A 23,076-nucleotide genomic window follows, 5' to 3' on the forward strand; every position below is an offset into this window, starting at 1 on the left:
GACAACTGTTGTTACATATCTCAAATCTACTAAACATTGAGAAACTATTGTATATAATTTACAATTACATGAGGATTTCACTTAATTTAAAATCACCTGTTTAAATTGTATCTTAGGTATACATATACATACTTAATAATTAGTTTACACTTAAGCTGATACTTAACAAGGGTAAACAGAACTATTCAAATTCTGTTTGACATGTTTTAGAAAATTGAATCCAGCCCATACTAATATAAAATTAGCACCACCATCCATGTACACTGTGCAATAACTTTTAAATAGATGTTATGAAAATTATATTTTATAGAATATAAGAAGCCAATGAAGAAAGAAAATTATAAGTGCTGTAAAACATAAATCCATGTATTTCTTTCTCTTTGATGACTGGAACTGATGGTAACCTTCACGACCAGGAGATTTCTATTGGGTCATCAAGAGTAACACTATTGCCAGTCAGGTCAATATTTAATATCTAAAACAAGTAAAATGATAATTAATTATTTAATGAGAACCACATTTTTATTTTCATTTCTGTTTTAGTGAAGACTATTTTCATGAAAGATGTTTTCTATGTAAATAGGATATACCTTGCTTTTCTTTTTTATTTTGATGAAGTTTTCTTCTGGAGACCTTACAATTTCAGCAATAATCTCACTAAATCAACCCATTTTACAGAGGATGAAAATAAATCCAAGAGAGGCAGAGTGAATGTCAAAAGATAATAAAAATCCAAAATTCTTAACCAATTATATTCATTTCTATTTTTTAGTTTTTCCACATGATTACCATGATACATATGGAATTATTTGTCACTGCACTACATGGATTTCTAATGCTTCACTTCCTCAAATGTTCTCCAGTCATGTTCACCCAAAATTTAGATTTAAAAATATGCATTATTTTGCCTCAATCACAAATAGTTTTGTGATGCTTAATTGATTGCTAATAATTACAGTTTTATATGTGTTGCTTTCTTTCACTGGAGAAAATCTCACTTTATATAGGGGTTAATCATAGAGATGATGAATTGCAACTCTAGTCAAACAATCATCTGTCATATTTTTATGACATGATGATTTCAGGAGACCTTACCATTGCTATTTTTTCCCCAGTATACTTACAAGACTCTCTGTGCCTTAGCTCAGAAATTTTGGATTCAAGGATCAAATATGCAAGAGAAGGGGAAGTAAAATTAACATTCCTTTGCTGCCTAGCACACACCAATCACTCTACTAATGGCTTTATAATATGTATTCTTCACTAAAGCACAGCAATTTTGGATTAATACCACACTTTATAGAAGAAGAGTTTAAAAGGTAAAAGTTAATAATTGTATCAATTATTAAACTTAAACTAGCTCTTTTTATTGAAAGTGACAAGTAACAAATATACTACATAGCTTTTAATACCATGTGCAAAAATCAACTAGGCATAATTATTGCTAGGAAAATGTTATAAAAATCATATTGATAGAGCAATTAAATCATCAATTGCATAAAGTGAAGAGCAACCAGGACAGAGAAAGAAACTAACCGTTCTCTCCTTTTCCTATGTATCTATGAAGGTTTGGAAAATAGGAAATGCTCATAAATATTTGCTTAATTTAAATGCACTTAGAACTGCCAACTGTTACTGGTTAAAGTAAATATCTTCTTTTGATATCTAGTTAAAGCAAACATCTTCTTTTGATATCACTAAGGTAATAAAATATTGTCAAAGATATTTTTCTTACTACTGCTTTAAGTTGAAGTCAAACAACTATTTTGTAAGTTAAGTTCACCTAAAGTTTTTGATTAATAACTCATTGTTTTTACCCAAGTTTAAACACAAAAGGGTGTGTGCACATACATTAACACAGTTTCAAGCGTGTATACATAGCTTTAAACTTAGATCAAATACTTGCAACAGTTAGCTGTTTTCTAGAATATGTGTTGTTTTAAATCTACCTTTACAAGCCATAGATTCACGGAACTTAGGATAGGAAAGAGGTTAAGAGATTGTTTACTTGTATATTTTTTATTCAGTTGGAAAAAACAAGAAGGGCTAAAATTATTTATTCAAAGTAAAAGGCTAATTACTGGCAGCAGTGAAATTTTAACACAAGAATCTTGACTACTTGTTTACTGTCTGTATCAAATCTCTCATACTCCCATATTCATGAGTGCTAAGAAATAGTTCCATAAATTTTGCAAGAATTTTCAAATACATATTTATCTAAGACATATGCAATGTTATTTGTAGACATTTTATTTCGAAAAGATAATTTTTGAGGCACTTTACTATATAGGTTATTTATAAGTTTAATTTAACAGTTATTTACAAGTTTAATTTAATTTAATCTTGCTTTGTGTCAGGACAGTAATAAAATCGATGTCATTAGATTGACAGGTTACTAAGCATAATGTTTGTAAATAAATATAGAAGTTTAATGAAAATGAATATGTAAGGAATGTCATAATTGACTCATAATTATGTTTCTTTATGGCTGAGAAATATAAGAAGTTTTGTAGATGTTTTGAATAGCTACATTTAAAAAATATTTTCTTATGTCACTTACCTCCTTATCTGGTTCTTCGGTAAAATTAAGTGACACTGTATTTTCGTTATATAATAGATTAACCTCGTTGACACTATTCGTTCCTTTGCCCCACACATGGATGTATCCAAGCACGATTTCAGTTTTATTTATGTAACCACTTTTCAATATAGTGCTGGTCAAAGTGGTCTGTAAAGATAAAGAAATAATTTAAACCTCTGATTTACAAAAGCCATTAAATCTTTGAAAAATGTCTGTTAACCAAAAATATATTTCATAATATAGCGAATTGTTTATTCAAATATTTGAAATGAGGTATTTTACATTATAAACACGAATTAAAACTTCAAATATTCTTCTAAAAGTTGCATATTAGTGATTTTACGCACCTGGTTTAAATTAAATTGTACCAATAAGTATATGTCTCTTTCATAGGTGTCTGCAGAGAGAGAAAAAAGATAATATATTTTTATTTCCAAAGAACAATAGTAAATATTAGGATATTTTGCTTCTCTTTCCAGGATAAAGAGTAGCATATAGTATCAATGCATAACTAATTTTTCTCTAATGTTATTTAACTTCTTTAGACACAGGTCAAGAAGCACTGGAAATGAAGGATGAATCACCAGAAAAGATCCTAAGGGGACAAGGTAGATTGGGATGTGTGTGTGTGGTGTGTGTGTTTATGTGTGTAGGAGGGTAACACTAAAGCTGTAACAGGTATAAAATCACTATAGCACACATCTCTAGAAAGGTGGCAAGAAGTGCACAGAAGTGCAAGAATAAACAGAATTGGGTGGCAATAGCAGTGAACACTTACTTGCCACATCAGTCAGTGACTGATAAGATAGTATTAGTTTTAAAGGAAATGAAACACGGCAGCAACACATTGTCATTTAAGAAAAAATTCAATTAATAAATATTGTTCCAGGTCAACTAAAATCCAACTGATAAAGCATAACATTTATATCTACTGTTTTATCTAAAGTATAATCTTTCATATTTAAAATCAATTTTAATAATAATCTTACAGCTAAAACTTATTAAAAGCTTACTGTTTGCCAAATTCTAAGTACTTACCACAACTCCTCTAAGAGATATGTATTATTATTATGCCCACTGATAAAAGAGGAAAGTGAGTCTGAAAGAGGTTAAATAAATTGCCAAAAGTGAAACAACTAATTACTGTCAAGGTCTGGGATCAAGCCCAATTTTCCTTGACTTTTAAGATTGTGCTGCTATGTAAAAAGTAAAAGCATGCATAAGACAGAAAGGGAAAAGTAGAGTCAAATGAATGAAACAAGTACTGAAGTAACTTTGAAAAAGGAATGTATTTTAATTCTTGTCTACTTAGACATCATCATATTCATTAATCCACTAAAATTAATTAGCACTTAATTTTGTCTATACTAATATTAATATTCTGCCTAAAAATTTTTCTATATATATGCCAATCTATGCATGACTAATTTATTATGCATTATGAGGCATTTTAGTGTTAATATATCTTAAGTATTTGTTTTAATTTTAAATATAAAATTTTAGGATGTTTTGAATGAGTAATTTTAAGTAAAGAATTCTGAGACAAAAAACAAAAGTGGCAGCTATTTGGAGGATATGAGCACCTTTGTTGTTTTTAATGAATAAGAAGAAGATAAGGGCATACCCATATCTATTTCATTAGGAAAAGTAGGACAAATTAACATTTTACTAAGCTATACCTTTATTAAAAGCTAGAATTGTCAAAATTTATTTAATGCTCACAAGCTAAATGACAGATTCATCTCTCTCTATCTTCGATTTTTTTTTTGAGAGAAAGAATTTGTTAGCCCATTATAATATATCACAAAGTTTGAATGTATTTGCTTAAAAGGAAGGAATCATTTCAGATTGGTGTGCTTGCTGTGAGAGAAAACTTCTGAAATTGTGATCTAATAAATTCAGAGAGGTAGCATTTGCTGTATATTGTTTCTGTTAAGTGAAGAGATTTCAAGGGATTACTTAAAATTTTTATATTAATTATATAAAATATACTTAGATTGTGAAATATAACAAAATAAGCAGATATAATTGGCTAAAACAATTTTGTATGTTTGCATGGAGAGATCATAGAAAAATATTTGATTTATACTCAGTTACTTTCCAGTGATTACAAAAATCTGTCATGAAACGTGAATAGGGTAAAGGCCATACCAAGTTATTTCATCTACATCTTAGTCTGATAGGAAGAACTGGAGAAAAAAATTCTAAGAGAAGATTTATCTACCTAACTGTTAGAATTAATCAATTCAATTTATTAAATTGTGAGATTCAAAGATTCTATGACAAAGACACAAATTATGAGTACTTCAATTTTACACCCCAGTAATATTAATAGCAGGCAAATTCAAAGTGCATCCTGCTGGTCCCAGGTGAGAAAGAAAGGCTGCAAGCTTTGTAGGACCTCAGTTAACATAGTCCATCTATGTAAAACTTCAACTTTACATAGATGTTAGTCTTTATGACTGAAGTTTGTGTCAAGAAAATGTTCAGAACACCCATCAAGTAGAACTGGCACCATTGAATGGCAGTCAATATACTTCATTTACCAGTTTTTATGCACAGCATAAGAATCTCTGGGAACATTGTACTCAAAGGTAGATTCCTGGGTTTCTTTCCAAACTAATGGAATTTGGATGAGCCCCAGAATCTGCATTCTTAACAAGCTATCCCATTTGTTTCTGATGCCAGTAGTCAATAGAGTGCACAAGGCTAGGAGCTTAGAGTTCAGTCTGGTATTGAGGAACAGTTATGGAGGCAGTAAACATAGATCTAAGTTTAAGGATGTTCTTTCTTGTACAAAAAAAAAAATGTTAAATATTAAAAACAAAACCAACCAAACGAATAAGCAAACAATAACCATAAAATACACAGACCAAATTTATTTGAGTTTGGTTTCTGGACTGTCTCTTTGTTTTAGAAGCATCCTTTGTGCATTGTTGGGTCTCAAAAAATGATATTCCAAAATAAAGGCTTCAGAAGCAAAGTTTCTCTCTGACCTTCTCCTGCCTTCCTGTCTCTTGAGCCTCATTCTCCAGTCACGGAAACAAGAACCCTTTCCCCTGCCAAAGCTAGCCATAAATCCTAAGAATATTACTCTAAGCTTCCTCCTGCCTTTCTGTGTAATAACTTGCCTTAAAGAAATTAGATCTTCATTACAAAGAAGTTCTACCTCACACCTGGGAGGAAGAAATGCTACAACAAAGAGGACAAGAAGAATCTGAACAGACAGACATTGCTAGGTTTCCCCACTCAGTCTATTTCCATTAGCTCATACACTTTTTGTCCAATCACATTTCTCCATGGCTGTTCTTGCTTAATTGAATCAAAGCATAACATCAGATAACTTTCCCTATATCTTTGGGTCTTTATTTCGAAGGCTCCCGTGTCACATAAAACTATGATTAAATAAGTTTGTTATGCTTTTTTATTGTTAATTTGTCTTTTGTTATAGGGGTGTTGGCTATGACTCTTATGATATGGCTATGATCCCTTATGAAAGGGATCACACCTTTCATCCCCTACAGCATCAATATATTCACACGGAACATGACTGTTGAACTGACTAAAGTCAGTGTCTGTTATGTAAAAAGCACTGTGCTATCTTTTGGAAATACAAAGATCATAGATAAATAATCCCTACCCACACAAATTCTTAGTTATTCAGACATTTACCATAGGTATTAACTATATTTAGGATAAGGGAGGTCTTTAAATGCCTGTGACATTGTTTATCTATTTAAGTTGATTCAATAAATTATTAAACTCTTTTAATTTTGAATAACAGTAATAGCTTAATACTCAGCATCCAAAGAATAATAGGTAACATAAAATTAATGTTAGAGAATATGTATGTCACCAACTACATTTATCTACTAAATGGAACACTCACCTATAGTATCTCCATCATCCCAGAACAGAGATCCTTCTGCGATCTGATTATCATCAGCAGCAACGATGAGCTTCATGTAATTTTGTCGACTATAAGAAAGAAATATATAGTTTTACCCATGTTTATAGAATAAAATATGTTTAGTTATGATATGGCATACATATAAGTATCTAAAGGAACACAAATTAGAATAGCAATTAAGTAGAATGCAAACTGACATACAATATAAATTATGAAATTCTTTATATCTAATAGAAAATATCATTCATGTCTTTTGTTCTCAAGAGTTCACCTACTGTAACAAATCAGAAGTGGCCTCATTTACAGCAATTAAAATCACATTAAGTTATTTATTTATTTATTTTTATTTCAGAATATTATGGGGGTACAAATGTTTAGGTTACATATATTGACTTTGCCCTGCCTGAGTCAGAGCTACAAGCATGTCCATCCCCCAAACAGTGCACATCGCACCCACTGGGTGTGAATATACCCATCTTCTCCTCCCCTCTCCCACCTGCCCAACACCCAGTGAATGCTACTACTATATGTGCACTTAAGTGTTGATCAACTAATACCAATTTGATGGTGAGTACTTGTGGAGCTTGTTTTTCCATTCTTGTGATACTTCACTTAGTAGAATGGGCTCCAGTTCTATCCAGGATAATACAAAAGGTGCTAGATCATCATTGTTTTATGTGGCTAAGTAGTTATTGATATGGTTATTGATATATTTACTTATTCTTCTCTTTGGTAATCCTGTCAATGGCCATTAAACATAAAACTATTTTTATAGCATTTTGATCTCTTATGATTTAAGTCTTCCTCACATTGGCATACATAAATCACTGAATTATTTTTGGCCATTATTAATAAGAGTGTATAGAATAGCCAGCAAGTTCCAAGTTCTATCTTTGTAATAGAAAATACCTCCCAAGTATGTGCCTATGTAGGCCTATTTATGAACTAAATACTTGCTTCCATATCCAGTGATTATGGGACACAACTTGTTTTAGCAGCATCGTATTGTTAAGGAAGGATTTCTCAAACAAATAGTTTTAACTAGCTGCCTTTTCCAATCACAAATGTTGAAGGATGTATATCATGGAAGTCTCCTAAAATATTCATATTTCTGAAGTTCAGATCTCCACAGTAACTTGATATTTTCCAGGTAAAAGATGTTAACAAACTTTAGCATGAATACGCATAAGCATTTCAGTTCACAGTCACTGGGCTAAAAGTATAACTTAGAAACATTAAAAATCTGATTTAACCTGCAATTTCCAGACATATAATAAGACTTGAGATTAAAAAGAGTTTCACAGCTTTTATTCTATCCTGTACAATGGTCTCTCTCCTGTCTCATAACAAAAGCAAGGATTCTTCAAGGCACAACTTATGAATGGTTTCCTCCATGAAGCCCTCACTTAGCGGGTGAAATTGTTTTTCTCATCTTTAATTGATATCAGGATAGAATATTGACAGAAATGGAGCTGAGTGGTTCCAGGAGATGAGAAGAGTCTATTCATGTCAACAAAGGTGTCAGTATGCAGATTACCAAGAGAGTTGATATAGCATGAACAAAAAGAAAAATAGGGACCGAGTCCTCTAGAATCTGAATGTGAAAGCCGGCAATTTGGGCGATGGAAATAGAAACTCTGTGTCTGCTATAAGAGACTCCACTTTTGCATCAGTCACAGAAGAGAAGACAAAGTGGACCCATGGTCTCTGGCATATTGCTGAGTGAAAGAGAGTGAATACCTGATAGAGGTGCCCAGACAAAGAAGAGAGGGTCCTGGTCAGATGATAAATTATGAAGGGTGATAGAAAATCTGTGTTATCCTTCATCTCTATATGGGACAAGACCACTAAGAAACAAGTCTGGCTCCTCTGTGGACAGCAGGGAGCTTAGCAGTTTGAAGGAGTACTGAAATAGTCAGTGGATATATACATTTTCATGGACTATAATCAGTCTGGAAATATTAATATATCACAAGGAAGTCAGAGGAAGGCAGAGAAAGGGAAACAGAAAAGAACTGGGAAGGGAAGAGAAGTCTTCCAAGCAATATTGACTTAAAGTTTGTAAAAAGGTTCACAAAATGGAAAATATGTATATACATATATATATATTTCAGTGATAAAAAATGAGATACTAAGCCATGAAAAGATACAGTGGAAACTTAAAAGGGAAGAAGTAAATTTGAAAACGTTACATACTGTATGATTCCAACTATATGGCATTCTGGAAAAGACAACATGATGAAGAAAGTAACTTTTTACTGTGGTTGCCATGGGTTGGAGGCGGGTTGAAGAGAGGGAACATTGAGGATGTTTAGGGCAGTAAAATTACTCTGTATGATACTACAATGGTGAATACGTGTCATTATACATTTGTTCAAACCCACAGAGGCTACAATACCAAGAGTGAACCCTAATGTAAATTATAGACTTTGGTTGAAAATAATGTGTCAATGTAGGTACAACAATTTTAAGAAATCTACCACTCTGGTGGGGGATGTTGATAATAGGGGAGGCTATGCATGTGTGGGGGCAGGGATTTTATGATAAATCTCTGGCTTTTCCTCTCAATTTTGCTGTGATTATAAGACTGCTCTAAAAAATATAGTCTTAAAAACAAGTTCATAAAAAATCATGTTTTCATGAACTAAGTAATAGTTTGTTCCACAGGTTAGAGGCAGAAAAAAAGATGAAGACATTTAAAATATAAGACTTTCATTTGCCAGTACTTCTGCATATTATGTACAGAAGTCATAGAGTTTTAGTTTATATTTTGGTCTGAGGGGCGGGGGGCAGGAAATTCACAACCAATGGAAGTGGAATGCACTGTATGGGGGAGGGGCACCCTTGTAGCCCTTGCTTGGTTAGGGCAAACAGCATTACACGTAACCAAAATGTTTGTACCCCCATAATATCCTGAATAAATAAATAAATAAAAGAGAACAACACAGAAAAAAAAAAAAAGAGTGAATGTCATGTTGGAAGACAATTTTCCATTAGTCTCTTGCATTACTGTATATCTTACATGTAGAGATCCTGACCCTGACAGCTTTTCTTCTAAATTCTTTTCAAGGATATTTTAAAAGTGAATAGCATTGGAGGACAGGGAAAATTTTTTTAAAATATATTATTCTTATTATTACTGTCCAGTATAAAAAAGATAATGTCTTCCTTTAAAGCAAAGAAAGGATAGGTTTGCTTGTAGTCTTATAAAAGTTTGGGTTTTTTTAAACTTGGGGATCCTCAGCTGTGGCACAAACCTCCTATATGTGCAGCATCTGCCTAGGCCACTTCATGTCATCCTCATGGGGATTGGGGGACAAGAGAAACTGATGCTAATATAAAGTTCCTCTTTCTTGTTATGCTATAAATAATAAACACTTTTGTCTCTTCCCAAGCATCCATGATACTGTGGCAGACTACTGTACTAGCTTGCAATTGGGGTAAAATAGTTCTAGTTCCTGACAATTCCAGCATGATGTATCTCAAAATTTAATCTGAGCTCTGAAAACAGTTCATTTACCTGAAAACTGTGGTTTGAGCAGGCTCTTGACATGGTAGGATGTAGCCACCACGGACATGTAAGTTTATTGTATCATAAGAAGCGTTAAAATAATGATATTGTCCTCTGATACCAATATCTTCGCCCTGGAAATGAAAGGGGTGGAAAGAACAACAAAAGGAGCAAGAGGTGGAATCATCAGCAATATTGGTAAGTGAGGAGACACGTTTGTAAAGTTAAACAATACACTTTTCAATTTAAAAAATTTAGAAACAAACATTTATCCAGGAAATCTTAATTTAATTCACTATAGTAATTATTTTACTATTTCTGTGTATCCCATAATATCTATAGTGTATACCTTGCATATATACAATAACATTTATTTTTAAATATATCTTTAGTTCCTAAATATAAATCCTTATGATAACTTTGCAAGTAATTTACAGATATTTGGTTTTGTGGAGCTCACATGCAGAAAACGTGCGAATTTTTGAAAGGTCACAAAAGCTGTTCCTGAGTTGTCATGTACATTATTTTTGGAAGGACTGCACTACCATTAATGATCATTTTACATATCCAATAAAAGGCAATGACCTTTTTGTTTGTTATGTGCCCTTTCTATGTTTATTTGCTAAAATAAATCAATGACTGTATAACAAGCCATGGCAGAATAAATTAACTCTATTTCACTGTGTGTTAATTTGATTCAGGTATGAACAGCAAGAAATATCTTACTTTTTTAAGTAGAAAGTAAATCATATACATAATTAATGAAAAGGCTAGGACCAAACTATTACCCATTTCTGTTTAGACAATTCCCCAGAATTCTTTAAATACTTACTGTATGGTAGTCAAACCACCGAGCATTAGGGACATAGCCATAGACAATGTCAGCATACTGAAATTTAAATGTATAGCCATTAAAAAAACATATAAACCAAAGAAAAATTATTTTGTGAACAAAATTATGTGGTAGGACTTACAGGTTCCAATACAGGTGTAACCATAAATGCTGGACCCCATAAGAACTGCTTAAATATATCCCAGGTTTCTCTTTCATCAAAGAACCTTGACAAAATAATTAGAAATAATTAAATTAAGTCAAATAACTTTATCTCTTCAGAATACCACTAGAATAATATTCAAATCACATTTTACAGTATGGACTTTTGTGGATAAAATGAAAATCAACCTAAAAAAAAACCATCAAAAACAATCCTAGCCCTCGGAATTCAGTGTGCAGCAGTACCATACTTTATGAGTAATTCTGGACTATGAATAAATTTTCTGAAAAAATGCAGAGAATTGTAATGAACATGTAAGACCAACTGAATGAGGAATCACCATAGAAGAGAGCTCATAGAGGTACAAATGTTAACTTTGCCTAATGTATGATCAACAAACTAGGAAGTAAATATAAATACCCTGGAAGAAAATTGTGAGACATGTGCTATAAGAATCTTAATCTGTTAACTTTAAAAAGAGTTTGATTATCCTATTCAATAGAGCGGTCTAAATGCTGGATTTACATGTCTTTAAAGGTTTTTCCATATGCAAAATTTGCTGAATTTTAAATATGATGGCTAGAAAAAACAAAATCTGCTTTTATATTTTGAGAATAGCCAGTATTAAATGCTCACATTTCTTCTCCAACTTAAAGGAAAGAGAAAAGTTGTTTTTATAAATTTGTTTATTTTAGTTTCATTTTGTTTTGCTTTATTAAAAAGTGAGATTAATACTGAATTGGACAGCTGGGTTTACTCTTCCACGGACTTCCCCAGAGAGCCAAGACATAGGCATTCTCAATAGGACAAGAGTCTGCCTAATTAATAATGTTTGTGGTTGGGGACTCAGTCCAGAGCTGTTACTCCAATTATTCTGGAAAATTTATAGGAATAAGACAAAGGGGAATAGTCTGTAAATGAAAAAGGAAGAGGATCAATGAAATAAAGAAGGGATTATGGTAAATAAATTAATAAAGTAACTAGCACATAATTTGAATCTAGAAAGAATTTTTTTATTTTAAGAAAACTGGATTTCTTATACTATTATCAAAAAAGAAGGCATATTGATCAATTTATTTTTTTGGTAATGTTATTTTGGGTACCATTGCATTAATTCTGGTAAATATTTGCCACTGTTTTAGTGGTTTATCAATAGTGAAATCTAACAAATCACTTCATTTATTCTGATAATATAAGGCACACAAAAAGCTAAATATACTATGATTATTGAGGGATTTTTGTTTTTCTGTTTGATTATGTGTTTTGTTTATTTGTTAACATCCATAGTAAAAATCTGCTTGTATTTCCATTAAAAATAGAACAAGTTAAAATGTTTGCAACTATGCTCCACGTAATAGAATTTTCAAGGTTTTGTCATGTATTAGTTGAAGTTTTAAGGATGAATCCAAAAAAATAAATTTCTGAGGAGAATGATGGAACTGTTCTAGCATATCTTATTAACACACCTCAAGGAAAAGGTGAGATTGTCTTCTTCAGTTATATATACATGCACGGTAGATTTACTTAACTGCAGTAAACCTTAATTAATTAATTCATAAGGGATAATATTTATTTCCAAGAAATTTGTGAAATAGTAAATGAATTATGTATATAAAACATCTGAAATCATATTTGGTACACAGTTGTTATGCTTGAAAATTATTGCTTTTTAATAACTGATTAAGGTGTTTCATTCTTAAATTGTATATATTAGTCTGTTTATTAGTAGATTTATTTATGTAAATGATTTATTAACCTAAAATGAATGTTAAAATATCAAATAAAAAGTTTCCAATCTAAAATATTATATATTGCACTAAAAGAAATTATTGAATAAATTAAATGAAAGCTACATATCTGTGGAAGGAAAAAACAAAGAAACTTTGTACTTACTCATGCAAAAGGGGTCGGATAACAGTGCCACCATTAGCATGAATTTCATGCATTTGTGTATAGAAAAAGGGCAATAAGTTGTATCTAATCTTTAGAATGTCCCTTGACATAGTAGCAAAAGTTTCATTCCAAGAAACAGGATCTTGTCTCTGAAACAAATAAAAATTATATATAGCTATAAGCCCTTGCTCATGTTTAAATCATAATATTCAAATACATATCTGGAGGAAAAAAGTAGAAAATGATATCAATTCATTGTCTTGTGGTATGCATTATATTTTCTTCACAAAAATCTTATGGGATAATGTTTCTGTTATATGACAGAAAGAGAAGGCATAAATTAATATTTTAATAAGAAAAACTCCAATAATTTCACAACTTGGTTTAGTTTAGGTGAACACGCACAATGAATAGTTCACATTTTAATAGATGACAGATATATTGTCAATTAGGTGATAGTGTTGGGGTAAGACATCTAGGAGAGAAAAGAAATAATATGCTACACAAAAGTGGATTGAAATAAACACAGATATACAGAGCAAATCATAGTGGCCTTGCACATTGTGAGTGTTCATGAGAATGAATACATTATGGTGTTAAAGAATTAATAGTACAGATAGAATAGAGGACCTAATGATGAATGAATGGAAAGAACATGCCTACCTTTGCTTTGTCATACACACTCCATCTCAAAAGATTAAAATCAAAAGTGGAAGATTAAAAGCCCATAAAAATGTTGTTGGACATATTAGTTAAAAAATAATAGACAAGGAAAGTGACTAGTTTTATATTTTAATATGTATCAGAGGAATAAAAAAGGCTGTCACATAATTCCATGGGGGGTAACACTTTCCATGTTTGTTGTTAGCATCAGCAAAACTGGGAGCTTTTAGAGCTGTCATGTCTGTGAAGATTCCAACTTTTCTAGATTTGAGGATTGATAAAGTTTGGATGATGATTGTCATCACTGTTGTATGCAGTTTTAGAATAAGTAAAACCTTGAAAGTAAAAATGGTCCGAGATGTTTTAGGCTATATGTGATCCCATTGTTAGCACTTTCAAAGTTAAACAAGAAGAAAAAGACAAAAATCACATCTGTTGCTTATTGATTTCATTGATAGTTCAATTTTAAAATGTTGATTTAAGCATTTAATTCTAAACCATATATTCCTAAGTTCAATTATATTAACTTATATTTATATTTAAACTTAAGTGGAGGTTTCTGTCCCTGTGATTTTTATTTACAACTACATCCTCAGTCTTTCCCTCCTTTACATTTCAGTTTTCCTCAAAAAATACAACCACATTCCGATCTTACAGTGTTTCACTTTGTTCCTCCCATCTTCTCCTCCTCCATATATTTATATTGATTACTCTTCCCCTATGTCCATCTCTGCTCTAATGTACCTTCATCCAAGTCCTTTCCGAGCTCCCTTTCTAAAACAGAACCCCTATAAATCTCTATCATTTTAGCTTATTCTATTTTCCCTTATACACAAAAATTTACTGATATATATAATTGTTTATTATCTCTAACTCCCCTTAGAATATATAAGTCATTAGGACAAAGGCTTTTTTAAATATTAAATAGTAGACTCTGAATAAATACTTGTTTAGTTTAGTGAATCGCTGCCCAGGCTTTTATTGACTCTTGCACCATCTGCCCTGTATTTACAGCTCTCTAAAGTGCATTATTGACAGCAAATTTTCCTGTTAAAATATTCTTGTTCCATCAAGTTATATCTCTACTGTTCAATTTTAAAATTCTTCCAAATTGTAGTTCCATTCTGCCTTTTATTCTTGTATTGCACCATTTTCTAGAATAAATTCTCCTTTCTATTTCAATTAAAATTTCTCATGGGTGGCAAAATTTCACAGCACATCATGAGCCCTACTATTCAGTTACTATGACTGGAACACATCCTTCACAGACCTACCCTGTCTTCAACTCCTCCATGCTGTGCATTTTGCTAATTTATCTTTTCCCTGAACTTCTTCACTGAAAGCATTATGAAATTTTGTGCTAGTTGTGCTGTCACACAGAAATTAGTTCTCATTAATCCCTTTTCCTTTTATTAATATATTTTTTCAATTTCTCAACTTCTTCTAACTCTTGCCTTTTAAATCTGTTCATTTCATGCATTGATACAAGTGACTTTCACTTCTAATTATTTAATTTGTGGCTGATTTCCTTATTGTTCTATCTCAGTTTGGAAGAAGTTCCAGAGGCAGGTTGTTTTTTTCTCCTAACTACTCCAAAATTATATAGGACAGCAGTAAATATGCTGGCTAAGCAAGCCATGTGTCCTAAAGTATGATGAAGTGTATCCCAACTCAGAATACTCTCAAAGTGATGGTTTCAGATGTCTTCCATAATTATGAAGAAGTTTAAAAACATTCATCTGAAAATCAGCCAAGTAAGATGCATTCTATTAAAAAACTTCTAAGGTTAGTTGCAGAAGAAGATCTAAAGTAAATGCAGTAATTACATACTCTAGTCTTTTCAATGTTGTGATTTCTTGAGTATGGATAAAATGCTCCAAGCTGCATCCAGCGGGTACAGAGATGATATTCCGAATCATTGAAAAAACCACAGATGTCTGCTCCAGTCTAAAATATATTGTTATATTTAATTAGTTTTGAATAGTTTGTTTCTTAATATTTATAATTTAGAAAGATAAAAGGAATAAAGCTACTTACATATGATATTCCAAAGAGACTAAATTCCATCATACCTAAAAAAAAATAGGAAAAATTTTAGAAAGCTACTATTTCATGTATTTTAATACATTTTATTTCTATTCATGAAGATGCTCTCTTTCTAACATCAACCTCCAATTTAATGAAACATTTTTCAGATTATAAATAAAGTTTTACATCACTTCTCATAACGTTCATTTTTTATTTTATAGTGTTAATGATTATAAAAATAAGATACTATAAGCTTCCTTGACATTTGCAACATGACATATTTAGAGCACAAATCTGTTATTGAACACATTATAGTGTGATAAGAAGGTGGTAGTGGTTTCCCAGTTTGATTTTTGAAAATAAATAGACTGTTTCTGCAATTAGATAACAATACATCTTATCATTTGAGACAAATCAAATTATCTTCATTTAATAAAATCCTCTTAAGGAATGATCATTTCAATGCAATAGAATGCATGTGTTTTCTGAGCTCTTCTTTTAAAGGAATGTTTCTAAACATCAACTGTTTTCCTTGAATCTATTTATCGATCGTAAAGAATTTTCAATACTAGTCATGACTCATTAAAGTATCTTTTTTTTCCTTTAAAATGATAGTGTCTTATTTAGCACTTATTCAACTGTTGTCACAAAACCCTTTCCAATTTGGTGTGAAATGTTTCATTCTTCAGCATCTATTAGTAATTCTTATTCCCTACAATTTAGAATTTCTATTCATTTCCATTTCTTAGTTCTAGATGTTATCTTTCCCAGATTATGCCTTTTTCAACCAGAAAACTTAGGCCTAAAAGGAGAATATTATTTTCCCAAAACAAACTAGGTGGACATCATTAGTTTCTACACAGTATCCCCAATCCTGCTTCCTGGCCCACTGCCTTTTTCTGATTCTGATGATAATATTTCATAAAATATGATGCCACAGTATAATTCTGAGGACTTATAAAGTATATGAACTAGCACAAACAAAAGTGAATACTTAATAGAAAAAACAAAAGAATAGTGATAAATACAGTGATTCTCACTTACCAATGATCGATTTATCCAGGTTGTCCCATCGTGCATAGTTGTCTCCAAGCCAGTGTCCTGCCCACCGTCCACCAGTAGGATATGTGGAACGAGAAATGACAATCCCTCTTTTGCCAGTTGTCTTCTGTAATGCACTAATAAAGATAAAGAAGGATTTTGGGTTTTTACATGAAATATTGTCCTCAAATATTTCTACTTACATCTACTTTGTGGAAAAAAGTGTTTGATTTATGGTATTCAAGTTGTCTCTTTTTTCAACTAAGTCTTATTAAGTGAGTCTTCCCTCATTATACTACAAAGTCTTCAGGGTATGAAGGACATTTTTCTTTCCTCCCAATATTTACCAGAATGACATGCAGATATTAAGTGATCTTTATATATATATTTAATGAATACAAGTTAAATCAACTATTACTAACATCAAATCAACTAATTAATCTAACTTTTTAAATCTATTTAAATATTTTTTAATAAAGGGCTAGGCTCTATTTATCACTCCAGTTGTTCTCAATTATAACTTGTCAACACTTAATGTACATATTACTGTGCAGAGAAATCCTGCTATAATACTTCCTGTTTTTGAGGCTAGTTTAAAAAGAGAAAGGCTTTCTTGTGCCTTATTAATAAAACTAAAAATAATTGTTCAATTTCAAGCATAGAATCTATACCAAGTAAGATCTCATCAAGGAAAAAGATGATGTTTAATGACATTATATATTTTTCTTTTCTCCCCTCCCCAGTCTTTGGAGAGTGACTTTAATAATTTATGCATATTAAAATATGTTATAGTTTTAGGAATAATGCAATAATGCATTATTTTATATTATCTGCATCTCTTTTCCTCCATATCCTTTTTTCTGCCCTCTTTCTATCTTTTTCTCTCTCTCCTTCTCTGTCTCTCTCTGACTGTAGACTGAGATTACATTATAAGAATATAAAAAGGGAAAATTATTTTGTTATTATATTAACTGGAAATAAAAATTTATTTTTGTATTACTCAAATAATTTGTATATGAATAAGAACCATAGAACTATCTAGGGAGAAGATACCTCAAATACCTAATTAGACAGACTTTACTACTCACTGACATATTGTCAACATTATTGCATCATTTCCTTTTTATAGCATGCACCACAGTGTTTTTACTCATTTGTTTATAGATAAAGCTTCCTCCATGAGATTTTGAGGTTCCTGTAGTCAAGCATTATGTTTTAATTTTCCTTGTATCTCTTATACTTAATACAGTGCTTAGCATGTAATAGTAGCTCAAGAAATTTTTGAGGCAATGAATATCTCAAATCAAAAATACAGGAGATTAAAAATATATTAAATAGACATAAGATGATATATTGAACCATTTTTTGATAATAGAGACAATATTGTATTCATTAACTTAAAACTTCCAAGTTGTACATTATGTCCCTCTTCAAAAAGGTCATATAAGAAAACCATCTTCATTGCTTTATTTTCCATAACAAATATAAAGGGGCCAATATACATGGAATATTAATATTCTAAATACATATCACATATATTTGCTGATAATAAGAAATAAATGTGTACTTATAAGAGAATAAAATAATTGATAATAAGTCTATAAATCTATGTGAAAATATACTTTCTGGGTTTAGTTAATTTGCAAACAAAATTAATTTTATTTAAATGATATGAAAATTATTTACAAAGACTCAGTTGTCTCAAATTCCTAATGTGTTCACATGCAAGAAAATCATATTCCTGAAAGATTTTTTTTCCTATTGTATATCTTACTTCTGCAAAAATTCTTCATTGACACTTTAAATTAATAACTGAACCTATGCCTTCTCTGATTTTTCTTATTAAACAGGATTTTGCATAACATATTTTCATACAGTAAGTACAAAGTTACAGTTAGACAAAAAGAATAAGTTCCATTGTTCTATTGCACAGCAAGGGGACTATAGTTAATAGTAACATACTATATGTTTCAAATAGCTAAAAGAGAGGATTTTAAATGTCCTCACCACAAAGAAACGATAAATATCTGAAGTGTTAAATATGCAAATTTGGTTAATTTGATCATTCCACATACATGTATCAAAATATGACACTGTACCAAATATGTACAATTGTTAAACAAATATGTACAATTGTTTACTTAAATATAAAAAACTATATAAACAAATAGAATATTTTCAGAATAATTTTCTCCTGAAGGAAAATTAACCTCTTACATTAGAAGAATCTCCTCTGTAATTTTTCACATAAAATATTTATTTACCACCACTAAAAATAGAGTCCTATCGCTATAAATATATTCTAATTATTTCCAACAATGTCCCAGCTTTACAAATGGGTTAGTCATGATTAACTTAGCCTAACTTGTAATTTTTGAGAAAGACTTTTTAACCATAAGAGTGTTCATTCTTTGTTACCAGGTATATTTGGAAAATTGAGTTCATACAAAGGATTTTAATGTTGTGTTACAAAGGTATTTTTGTTATGAATTTATTATTGCCTATGTGAGAATTTTCTTGAAAAGTATTAGAAAAATTATAAACATATCTTTAATTTTTATTTTAAAATGTTTTCTAAAAGGAAAACAATATTTAGAAGCTCTACATGTGTACTATAAAAGTACCAGATGGGAAGAGGAAATAATGCATTTTAAAATTTAAAACATATTTTAAAGCTTTCAGCAATAAATGATTATCTTATCCTTATTTTAGTTATAGTTTCCAAAAGAAAAAATTTCAAATTAATTCACTTGATTATTGTCTTTAATTACTGATGAAATCAATTTATAAATGTGCTCTAAGCACTTCTAGTTCATGATTGGGTGCTATTAAATTCTTTTAGAATACAGACTGGTATCACATGGAGAAAAGAAAATTATTACAAGTTTTTGCTTCTCAACTTTATAAAAACAACTACTGGAAACCAAAGATACACTATCAAATCATTTTCAAAAAGCAAAACATTCAGTATTATGTGTTTAATATCCATTAGAAATAGAAACTTGCCCAATTCACATCTCAAATATTCACCATTAGGTCAGAAAATGAAATTTCAGTTTTAGTTTTAGACCTGGACAACAAGTATTTTGTAAGTTAAAATACTTTCATTGTTTTTTTGTTTTGTTTTGTTTTTTGTTTTTTGTTTTTTGAGACAAGAGTCTCACTCTGTTGCCCAGGCTAGAGTGCGGTGGCATCAACCTAGCTCACAGCAACCTCAAACTCCTGGGCTCAAGCGATCCTCCTGCCTCAGCCTCCCGAGCAGCTGAGGCTACAGGCATGTGCCACCATGCCTGGCTAATTTTTTCTATATGCATATTTTTAGCTGTCCATATAATTTCTTTCTATTTTTAGTAGAGACAGGGTCTCACTCTTTCACAGGCTGGTCTCAAACTCTTGAGCTCAAACAATCCGCCTTCCTCGGCCTCCCAGAGTGCTAGGATTACAGGCTTGAGACAATGCGCCCGGCCACTTTCATTGTTTTTGAGTACATAATAACTTAAATTTGAAATTTTCTCTAGTGAAGACAATGTGAAAAGTTAAGCCATGAAAATAGGTTTATGGATTAAGATCTTAATATTTTTTTAACACTGATCTACCAGCTGTATCAATGTTTTAATCAGTCGTATCATTGAGAATGTAATGTCTAGGAGACATGTTTTCAGTATTTTCTCAGGTAACTAAGAGTTAATCGATAGAAAGTTACAGCTGTAACTAAAAACTTCCAAATTAGTGGGAAGATGAGCTGAATTGTTTGTTTTTACCTACACTATTTTTTTTTCATTTAAAAAATGTAAGAAGAGACCACTACCTAAAATATACAACTCTCTCAACTGAAAAGGCACTCTTACTTTTCCAAGAAATTACATTAAACATAGCAAAGCAATATAATTTTCCAAGTTGCTAGTTAGCTAAGTCTCTATAAATACCTGAGAAAGTAATTTATGTCTATTGACTTTTTCATTCCATTCTCAATTATGATTATAAAAGTTAGGGGCACTTATTTAAAAATTAGAAAATAAAACACAACCTACACATCCAAAGGGAGTCAAAGATTTTATTTCTCTTTAAGTCCTCTCTAGTGAAAAGTATCTAGTAATTCCTAAAGTCTTTCAAGGTATTGTTGAAGACGAAAATACAAAAGATAGTTCCATAATCCTTTAATGTTTTTCTGAAATTTGAACACACAATTTGAGGTAGATTTTTAAATGTACTTCTCCCTATATTTGAAGCACAGGCTTTATTTCAGTACAACATTGAATTTTAAATTATGAGAGAAAAGCATCCGATGAAGACAGAAAATATTTTGTATGGAATTTCTGTATGAAACTTTTTTATTTTCCACTGGTATCTATGGTTCTTTCTCTAAAACTATTTACAATTTCTCAAGCTAATTATGTCCTGTTTCTGAATTTACTCAATCTATTTTTTATTGCATTGCATAATTTGTTTATTGTTAAGTGAAGAGCACAGTAGCAAGAAATAGTTGAATGTCAAATGTGTGGTAGTTTTTAGGTAGGAAATAAAAACAAAAGAACAAAATGCTGCTATGTTCTGGATGATTTAAGGAAAAAAATTAGGTTTATAATTTGTACAGCTTTCCTCTATGATAAACAAAAAAGTCTTTATTCTTCATCACTTGCTTAAATGTAAAATGTAATTCATTTATAGTGCCTGTTTACATTTGTCAAGGTCTTTAAACATAAAGTGAATATATTTAATCTCTAAAATCATCTGAAGGAGAATTAACTTTTTTCATAAATCAAAAAATTATAATATTAAGAAATAATCTGAAATGTGAAAAATCTAAAGCTATGTATAAATTAGGCTATTTAACTCAACATTTAACATTAAAATAATGTATTCCATTTAAATAACAAATATAATTGAAATTTTTACTGAAAAATGTTATGGATAAGAGCAAAATTAACATTATTAAATAAATGTATTTTGCTTTCATATTGAAGGATATTTTATGGAAGAATGTGTTGACTTATTCTTCATAAGTTTATTTAATAGTGGAAATGGACCTTAAATATTCTTAAATATCTTTGTATGTCAACCAGTTAGAAATTTATCTACATCTACCTTGAACATATCCACACAATTTTGATGCCTATAGTTATAGTAGGATAATAGTTGATTAATTTAAATTTACTAGGCATCCACAGTGTGTCAGGAACCATGCTAGACTCTTAATTTACTGCTCTCTGTGGAGAGGATGTCACCTATTCTGAGTTGAATAAAAAGTGCTTGAAATAAGGTAAGCATGTTTTACTAAGTGAGGACTTTTATTCATATTCTTTACTACAAAATGCTTCTCATTCTTTTGCCAACTTCAGTAATTTACTAGAATGGTGATTTTCAACCCTGGATGCTCATTATAACTACCTGGGGAATTTTCAAAATCCAGATGCTTTTGCTGTAGAAGAGACCAATTAAATCATCACTTATTAAAAATCTCCAGGTGATTACAATATGTAGTCAAGAGCTAGTGATCTAAAGCCTTACTGTCTAACATATGAATAGTAGCCATTTGTCATCTATTATTTTATTTTTAATTAAGTACTATTATTTAAAATTAAATAAACTTTACAATTCCATTCCTGAGTCACACTAGCCACATTGTTCAACCTCCATATATAAGCTAGTGGGCACCGTATTAGACACTGAGAATTATATAACATTTCTATTATTGCAGAAAGTTTTATTGGACAGTACTAATAAAAAACTTGATATTCAGAGAATGTTATATGTTCTATTATCATTGGCCTTACATAGGAGTTTGTTAAAAATGCAGATGACTAGTATGAATATTAAAGTTTGAGGAGCTCAAGATCATTCAGGAATGCTCTAATTTGCTAATAATGAATTTAAATAACCGATTTAGCCAAGATTTAATTTCTAAATTAATGACTTCAAATTATATGTTATGTACTCATGTATTCATTCAACACCACACACTGATAACCTGCTATTTGCCATGCACTGTGCTGGGTACATGGTTGGGAACAAAATAAAAATGATGATTCTCTTTGTAATAGGATAAAAACGAAAAACAATAACAACATAGATCAATACATACAGACACAAATTTTCTAAATTCTGTGAAGGAGGAACTAACTTACAGAAAATATCAGGAAGGAAAAGGCTACCAGATAAGGTCAGTGGGATTCTTAAGATAGGTACCATTAAATTTAAGGTCTGGAGGACAAAAAAGAGTCAGAGAGGATAATTATGAATGCTGCTTACTCATAAGTAGGTTTTATTTGTGACCATCCATACAGATTGTGAACATCGTAATGCAAAACTGATGATCCATCACTAAGAATCTGCTCAGTTTCCATGCACATTGTTCTGAAATGTAATCCGTCAGTTCTTTTTGTGAGTTCTGGGAAGAATCAATGAAAAAATATTAATATAGTATATAATCCCATGTATTGAAATATATACCACA

General features: G+C 30.9%; 1 protein-coding gene across 1 annotated transcript in view; it reads right to left on the reverse strand.

Annotated features, from left to right (window-relative positions):
* Positions 1-406: 406 nt before the first annotated feature.
* SI (sucrase-isomaltase) overlaps positions 407-23,076 on the reverse strand; it is an 87,198-nt gene continuing 64,528 nt past the window's right edge. Inside the window, exons 36-47 of the mRNA XM_045556529.1 lie at positions 22,872-23,010; positions 16,626-16,759; positions 15,591-15,625; positions 15,384-15,500; positions 12,891-13,039; positions 10,977-11,061; positions 10,835-10,891; positions 10,012-10,136; positions 6,471-6,559; positions 2,929-2,978; positions 2,561-2,728; positions 407-475 (exon numbers count right to left, since the gene is read on the reverse strand). Of these exons, the coding sequence (XP_045412485.1) occupies positions 407-475; positions 2,561-2,728; positions 2,929-2,978; positions 6,471-6,559; positions 10,012-10,136; positions 10,835-10,891; positions 10,977-11,061; positions 12,891-13,039; positions 15,384-15,500; positions 15,591-15,625; positions 16,626-16,759; positions 22,872-23,010 (1,217 nt within the window). The remainder of the gene's footprint in view (positions 476-2,560; positions 2,729-2,928; positions 2,979-6,470; positions 6,560-10,011; positions 10,137-10,834; positions 10,892-10,976; positions 11,062-12,890; positions 13,040-15,383; positions 15,501-15,590; positions 15,626-16,625; positions 16,760-22,871; positions 23,011-23,076) is intronic.

This window comes from Lemur catta, chromosome 1 (genome assembly GCF_020740605.2).
Source record: "Lemur catta isolate mLemCat1 chromosome 1, mLemCat1.pri, whole genome shotgun sequence".
Classification (NCBI taxonomy): domain Eukaryota; kingdom Metazoa; phylum Chordata; class Mammalia; order Primates; family Lemuridae; genus Lemur; species Lemur catta.